Genomic DNA, 9,009 nt, shown 5'->3' on the forward strand with positions numbered 1-9,009 from the left:
CATTTACTCGTTTAAGTTACTGCTTAACGGTATATCTTAATCCTAGATGCACTTGAAGGGTTTATAATGATTCAGTTGGATTTTACTCCATTTTCTTCAATTTGAATATAAGAGTTAAAACCCTTGGTATAATTCATTTTGAATTAATGTGGCCCGATAAGGACAAGTCAAATGACCACCTTTGATGCTTTACGAACTCCGTGTTAATAGCCTATTTTACGCCTAGATTTATTTGCAGAAAAATGACAATGACTTAAATGGACACTACTCTCTTGGCATTCATATTCTAGTTCTATATTAGGGTTATGATTTATGACCTAATTAATTTTGCGTGATACAAACTGACATAACTGAATAAGTCATAAAAACATCATTAGTGATTCATTGATTAATAAGACTATTTATTAGTGGCTTATGACTCACTGATTACTAAGATCACCCATTAACAGTTTACTACAGATAGTTTAATATTTTAGCTTAGATCTACTTGCAGAATTGACAACAATTTAATTTGATTCTACTCTGTTGACTTTGATTTCCAAGGACTAATAAGATTCAAGGCCTGATTGAATTTTAATCGATACAAAATGACAAGTCATAATAAGATCATTACCGATTTACTGAATCTGTGTTTCATTAATGGCTTACTTTAATTTACACGTACTTGTAGTATATGAGTGTGTAACAATAATTTCATCGGGCTCTACTCATTGACTTTAATGTTGAAGTTCTTTAGTAGGGTTAAGACTTATGATGTAATTGATTTTTAATCGAAACAAGGATATGTCATCCGAATATGCTTGCTAAATATTTTTATCTCATGGCCTATTTTAACTGAAGATACGCGTACACTCATATTATTTACAACAGTTTATTAATAAGAGTCTACTCTACTGACTTAATTATTCAAGTTCTACCTTGAACGCGCTAGTATTAGGTTTCATGACATGGCTGATTAGCAATAGATATAAACGAACAATGTATAATAGACTTTTTTAGCCTAGATTTACTAGTAGAATTGACAAGGATTTTAATGGATTGTACTCTATTGACTTTAATATTCAAGTTCTATATTACGGTTAAAATTTATGCCCTAATTGATTTTAATTAACGTAATCCAATAAAAATAAATCAGAAGAACATTATCAACAGCTCATTAATTTAATGCTTAGTTATATGTACTATAGCGTATATAAATATTACCGCGAGTAGTTGACAACGATTTTAATTGGATTCTACTCTATTTCAATTAATGCTAAGTTAAATATTAGCATTAATGCTCATAGCGTTGTTCATTAGCAATCAATATTGTTCTATCAGATTCATTAGAAGCCCACTTATTTTTTAACAGCTTAAGTCAAATATTAGGATTATTACGCAGCTCATTATTAATCAATATCATCTGATAACCTTAAATCATAGGTATATTCGCGTACTAAGCATAACACGATCTAATAGTTTCATACTACGCTAAACAAATTTGCATACATTATGGCATTATGCCTAATTGGGTTCTACTATTATTTTCTTAATACTACAATTTCAATATTAAGATAAAGACTCATAGTGCAATTAATTTCTAATCGGCACCTTCCGATAAGTTATAAGAACGTTATAAATAATTCAATGACGGACTCTTTCATGATACTGTTTGTACTGAACAGTATATTAATGCTTTCCGAACACCATTCTTGATGATCGCATAGCCCGTACTATCAAAGGAGTATAAGAAACTTGCAAACGTGTATTGAAAATAACTGATCATGACCGCAAACCATAAGGATAATTGCATAGCCGTAATGTACTATCAAAAGAGTATAAGAAACCTGTAAACATGCATTGAAATAACTGATCATGGTCGTAAACCATGATTGGAGACTACATAGTCGCAGTGTACTTTCAAAGGACCACAAGTTAGCCTGCAAACATGCATTAAAAATAACATAACTGATCATGGCCGTAAACCATAATTGATGATTGCATAGCCACAGTGTACTTTCAAAGGAGCATAAGAAACCTGCAAACATGTATTGAAAAATAACATAACTGATCATGACCGTGTACCGTAATTGATGATTGCATAGCCACAGTATACTTTCAAAGGAACATAAGAAACCTGCATACATGTATTGAAAATAATGGATCAAGGCCGCAAATTATAACTGACGATCGCATAGCCACAATACACTATCGAAGGAGCATAAGAAATCTGCAAACATGTATTGAAAATAACTACTTTACAAGTAATCAACTACTAAGGTTTTCTTTCTCGTGATTGACTATCGTATGGTACCAGCTAGCTATTCTCTGATTGATCATTTTCCAGGCAATCGGTAGGTTAGCTAAAGCATCAAATTGTAAAACATAATGGATGAAAGCAAAGGATTTAACTGTTCAGTAGGTGTCAAAACTGTATTACTGTATTTCCTTCTCATCATTGATTATAAATTAAGTAAAATATTCAATTGCATCATCAGAATTATACAACGACTGAAATTTAATAGGATCTTTTTAATCATTTCTATCAAAAATGATATTGTATTGGCTTTGCTATTTCTTGCTTATCATTTACTGTATAGTTAGTAGAACAGCTAAAATATCAGATTGTTCTTACATAATGGACGGAAAGCGAAGGATTTAACTACTCATTAAGTAACGAAACCGTCATTTCTTTCTCATGGAGTATAAATTAAGCAGAATGTTCAATTACTGTATCAGAATTATACATTAGCTGAAATAATTCGGTAATAGAACAGACTCACAAACTAAGAACGATTCTCAAGATATCATTGAGTTTACTATTAAGGTTAATAAGTATAATAAATCGTGATACTTTCATACTATTTATTTATCATAAGATATATTATAGCCCAAGCACTATAATCGATAACATTTTAGCCTTATCTAAAATTTTATACCTCTAATTCTTTTTATCTATCTTCGAATAGCATCTAAACTGATTAATACTTTACTCGAAAGAGTGAATTTACAACATATGTTAACGCAGTATATCCAAATTAGAGCAATAAACACGACAATTTCTTTTAATCTCAATATTTAATTATAAAATGTAATTTTTATTAATCAAGTTAGTGTTATAAGCGATATTAATGTTATAAAGTATTCAAGTATTGCCAATTAATACCGTCAGGAATAAAGTAAAGTTAATAAATATTCAATGGAGTACTATTTACTTAAATTTTAAAAGTGGTATAAAAACTATGTAACTACAGCAAATTACATTATTTAATCTAGTTTTACGCGTAGATTTAAGCTATAATTGAATAAGATTTTATAAATAGAATAGAAATCAAAGCTTTAGTCTACTATAGATTAACCACATAAATCAAGTAGTATCATATAGTTGGTCAGTTTTAGATTCTAGTAACGTATTTAACCCGGTTGATTTGCAGAACAGTAATAGCTGTTCTAGTTAAGGCTTTTTCATGATTCATTGCACACAACAGCTATACCAAATATTTGAAATAATCAATCTTTCTGAATTTGTTTCATTTCTACCGATTTTAGTTAAATTACTATTCTAGTTAGAGCTTAAGATAGGCGGTCATTGGGATAAGTAAAATCATACCATACTGTCGGTATGGACCACAATTACTCTAATCTATATCTGCTTGAACTTTTACAAGTATTTTAATTCGTCTTCATGAAATCATACAGCCTGCGTTAATCATAACTGCTTTTCATTCTATTTATACAATGCATCAAGAATAAATTATATAAATATATATCCTTTCGTCATTTTGATATTAATATGGGAAGCAAATAAAAATGTTATTACTTTACTACTAAGATGGAAATATGAAAATAATGTTTTTACTTTTATACCCAATAGAAAAGATAATTGTCCAGAATTTTACTAATACGGAGTGTGCATAACTTACTGTTGGAAGGGATTTTTAATGACTAACAAAATTGATAGCAATTGCACCTTAATTAATCACGATGATTAACCACGTAAAATATCAGATCAGCATTGTCCTATATGGACATGAAGTTCTACTTGGACACAAGCTAATTTAAAATAGTGTAATCTTCCTTATTTGTTCTGTAGAACCTCAACAGCGATTGTATCATAATCACTGTTATTAATTAATGCTATTAACTGCATAGGATATCGAATTGGCAATGACCTAGTCCATTTCGTTGTCATTAAACGTAAGTTAATTTAAGATGGTGTAATCTTTCTTGTTCCAATAGTCCATTGAGGGAATCTGCAACGATTGCATGATCATTGCTATCATTAACCGCCCGAGATATCCAATTAGTGCGGCCTATACCCGGATAGACTGATATTTAGTTATACTTGCACATAAGTCAGTTTTGGATGGCATAATCTTTCTTGCTCCAGTGGTTCATTAATGAAATCTGCCACGATTGCACCAGAATCTCTATGATCAACAGCACGAGATATCGAATAAGCATTGCCCTCATTAATTATCTTAAGTAAATCACTCGAGTAATAAGCAATAGCATCAAACTGATTCATTTTCCATATGCCGTTTGGTGCGGCAGAGTTGTGCCTACATCGTTCCTGGAAAGGAATAGGTAAATAAAATGATTTTCTCCTTATGGATCTTTTTCTAACATTATCCAATAAATCGTCTGGTAATTGTAATTTGATATCATAATGTAAAACTATTGATTCAAGGTCAACGATACGTGATATAACACCTTCTAATCCAGCTAACAAGGTATAATTGCAATAAGGACTAAGTTGGATGATCTCATGTCGGATGAATAAGCTTCGTTTTAGAATCTCTTTAATCGCTGGATGGATTATTTTGCAATCAATTATGTACAATTTAAAGAAACTATCACGGCTGCTGTTGTAATATTGATTCAGTCGATGGACAAAGTTGGTAAATAACAAATTAAAAGTCGGACCATAATGTCGATGGTCAAGCATTAAGACTATATTAACATTAGTTGTTGGATCCCATTGTAGATCACTCAATTGACATAATGTTTGTAAATGCGAAGAGTAAAATAAGTACTCAGAGACTCGCCAAATTCGTTGATTTACTTTCGATTGGATGACTAAGTCAACCAAGTAACGTTTCCCTCTTTGTTGATCAATTTTTTCTTCTATCCCGACAATTTTGAGCAACTTATATTGATGCTCTGCTTCATGTTGATTCAATTTATACATAAACTGATTGGCAATTTGATGAGCTAATCCTGGATCGAGTAATCGATTACAATGAATAATATGGTCGCCATATTGAGTCATGACAGTAAATTTTCCATAAATGCTGTACGGCACTGTAAGTAGAAATTGCATTAGTTGACGATATCGACCGCGAAATCTTTTGCTAGCGATGACATAGCTAGGATTGCCATAAGTTGACGCAGGTAATGCACCAGTAAGAAAATGTCGTGGCAAAAATGGCAAGGTATGATATCGACTTGAATAGCTGGCAGGATCGTTATTGCTTGCAAAATCAATCGATTTCTGCTTAGCTGGTTCTTGTTTCTGTGGTAAATATTTCGAGGAAGATTTATCTATCGTAGACGGTAAAAGGTAATTGTTTGGATCTGGCATAGAGATAGAATTTCCCTGGATAGGTAGGTAACTACTCTCAGTTTTATTACGAAATTGATATTTCCAACGGAGTTGAATTAATCCTTCAGGTGCAATCATGGTATATAAGACTTGAATATAATATTTACCAGGTGCAGTTAGCTTCATTTTTTGAGATTCTATCGATGGATAATGATTAATAGAGTGCTTTTCCTGTTGCTTAGCTGATTCTTTCGATTGATCATGGTATAGAATTCTAGCTGCATTGGAAGGATTTTTGTTTGTGCTAATCCATAATTCTGCTTTGCCATCGGTTGTCAGTGAAAAAGTATAATCACTAGTCACAGGTGGATGAATAAATCCAATAATCTTCTGACCATAGCTAGTTCCCACCCCTTGCCATTGAAATTGTTGGATAGAGAAACAAGTGGTAGGATGTAATGGAAAAGAATGTAATTGACGTAAATCGCTGATATTATTAACGCAATTACTATTAAATTCATAATTCCATTGGTGAACACACAAATGGCCTATGCTAGATCCGGTCAAGTTTCTCCGCTTACATTGGATGCCTACGATGTATTTTAGAATGGATTTGGATGGATTTTGACGAAAATAGATGAGAACTGTGTTGAGAATCGATATAACAATGGCAATAAATACACAGAGTCCAAGAAATTTCATGACTTGGCCATTTAAGGATCACTGATCAGAATATCTAATCTGATTATTCCGGATAGTGTTTCATATCCACTTTTAATAGGAAATTCAGAAAGATTGTTTTAATTGTATTAGTTAGTAATTCCAGTTGAGTTATGTGTCTTTGTGATCTTAGTTGGGCTCTTTAGGGGATATTTGTCCAATTCTGCTATATAGATTTTATAAGGCTACAACATCAATCCTAGAAGATGATTTTTAGAAACTATCATTAAATCGTATTAAGAGATATACTTTATTAACATTTTACTGTAGGAATAACCCTTCAAGCCATTGTTCTCCCCTTAAATGTTCAAAGGGGTTATGGTAACAGCAAAAGCGGAATTGAAAGTTATTTTTTTAGACTATTTCGTTCGCTTCTTCCGTTGGCGCATCTGCATTAAATCACCAAGTACTGCCTTAAATAAAGGAGAAAGAATATGGCTACCTGTATACTACTGTATCATCACAATCTAATTTTAAGCATGTACAGTATATAAAAAAGTGCATCAAATATTCCTAATTGTATGTTGCGTAGACCATAAATAAGGTTAAAACTGGACATGTACGAGTATACTCGAAATGTGTCGCGATTTGCCTTTAAAATGTCTATTGATCATTAATGTCACTGAAAGTAGACATAAAGTAGACATGAGAATTATATCTATCGACAAAAAGTAATTTTTTAGCTAGACTCGTGGCTTAACTGCGTTAAATATGCAGCACATGCATTAATAGTTTAATCGAAAATCGAAATTGCCATTTCTAATTTAATGTAGCATTGACGATTAGCAAATGTTTCACTGCTGCAAGAGAAACAACTCTCATTCACTCTTAAAAAGTCGACGAAAAGAAGCTATCTTTAGCCTCTTTGCTTAACTTAGCCTTACTTTACCAGCCATGAACCCCTTATGGAGACATAATATCTACTGCGGGTAGTGTCTTCGCAGCATCATTTCAAGCACGTATAGGTTGAAAATAGCGTATCTAACATTCCTAAATGATCTATGCATCGATCGTAAGCTTAAATTCGTACATTTCTATTAAATAGTCTAAGGGATGAGTGACGTTATTTTAAAATCGGTGGAAAGTACCGTACTGCAATTAACCTATTGAATTAATTTTATTTAGCTTCTCTAGGCCTTCTAAAATTGACGACTTCGACACTATTTAGGATTTAGGTCCATCAATAATAATAAAATATAAGCTAATTTGATGCAAGTATATATAGAAAAATCACGTTTATCATTTCTAAATCTTCTATTGTAAGGAATGTAAGCAAGTTTGAGGATGGACATGCTACTAAGGGATTAGAATGGATATCCATTCTCACAAGTAAAAATATTGGATGGAATTATTGAAGCATAAATGTTAGGGTGGCCTTGAGAGCTCTCTTTAAATCGAATTACAGTTTTTAAACATTCCTCCTTCATAGGGTTCATTTAGCTTTGTTGAATCGATTTCAGCATAAATAGAGCAATAATGTAAAATCATTTCTAGTAATATCATTGCCAGCTAATTTCATGCATCAATCCTAAATCACATGTTGCACTTAGCGTAAACAAGATTAAAATTAATTTCTTGGAAATGGATATTTGTGTTGACGAGAAAAAAATTAAGCGGGACCATGTTAATGGAGAAATAGACTAGAGAGTTATTGAAATCGCTTGAGATTCTAATAGTAGCTTGTTCTTTAGTATTGGTAGTGATATTTCGAGGTAAGATTTACGTCTACCGTAACTGTATGAAATGGATCATCCATTCGATTTAACATGAACTAGAGCTATATCAGCTATTTTCCCTGTATTTTAGCAATATGAAATGTATCCATGGATAGAGTTATGACATATGGGAATGAAAGCTATAATTTATTGCAGGTACTAATAGTCATTAATTGGTGATTAAAGTATAATATAGACCATTAATCTGAAAACAATATAGTTCAAGGAAAGGCCTCTGACATAAAAATGGCAATGTTTTTAATTCACCATTAGTTTTAAAAGAAAATGATCAAAAATTTCACGGTGATAACATAAAATTCAGTTTAGCTTTAGATTTTACCTGATTGAAACTATGGTAGCAGTTACCCTACTGATGGACCAAAAGAAATTTTGATTTTTCTTGCAATTAACACTGGCTTGGAAGAACTTTGTGACAAACTGGAAAGAAAGGGAGTCAACTGGAATCGATAGGTGTTTTGATTCCGTTTCTGGATTCTACAGTCCTTTCCATCCTTACTATTAAACAATTTTAAACTAGTTTACCAAGCTGTCTTGTCAATTTTACCATAATAATAGCTGGATTGCATGATAAGAATGTCAGTAACATGCTTCGACTGCCTCTTACTTTATGAATAACAATTGATAGCTTGGAGCAACATTTTCGCTCTATTGTGACTTTCATCTTCAACACTATACCAACGTCAATCAATTAATGGCGGTACGGCATATTAATTTTAACTGAGAAAAAATTGCTTCTGTTTTTCAATTTATCGTCAATACTTAATTTATCCTATCCACTTGTGCAGTAATGCTCTTCTAGCAAGCAGTATCGTCTTGAAGAAGGATAAGCAGTCGCCATTACCAGCCCTAATAGTTTAATTTAATAATTTCGACATTGTACATTACCAATTATCGTGATTTAGATACCTTCATTTGAGCTACATTATATTGTTCTCTTAATAATGAGAATAATTCATGGCTAAAAGGTAAAAAATGACGCAACAAGTTACCTTTCTTCTTCTTATGCTCTACCTTTTCAGCTACTGCCAT

The 9,009-nt window shown here is 32.1% G+C and overlaps 1 protein-coding gene across 1 annotated transcript; it reads right to left on the reverse strand.

The window, feature by feature from the left end:
• Positions 1–4,318: 4,318 nt before the first annotated feature.
• On the reverse strand, positions 4,319–9,009 carry TRIADDRAFT_61523 (uncharacterized protein; the record flags this gene model as incomplete). Its single annotated transcript, XM_002117467.1, has 3 exons — positions 4,319–6,011; positions 8,300–8,397; positions 8,887–9,009. The coding sequence occupies 3 exons, from the start codon at positions 9,007–9,009 to the stop codon at positions 4,319–4,321; spliced, it is 1,914 nt and encodes a 637-aa protein (XP_002117503.1).

This window comes from Trichoplax adhaerens, genomic scaffold, assembly GCF_000150275.1.
Source record: "Trichoplax adhaerens TRIADscaffold_24 genomic scaffold, whole genome shotgun sequence".
In the NCBI taxonomy this organism is placed as follows: Eukaryota; Metazoa; Placozoa; class Uniplacotomia; order Trichoplacea; family Trichoplacidae; genus Trichoplax; species Trichoplax adhaerens.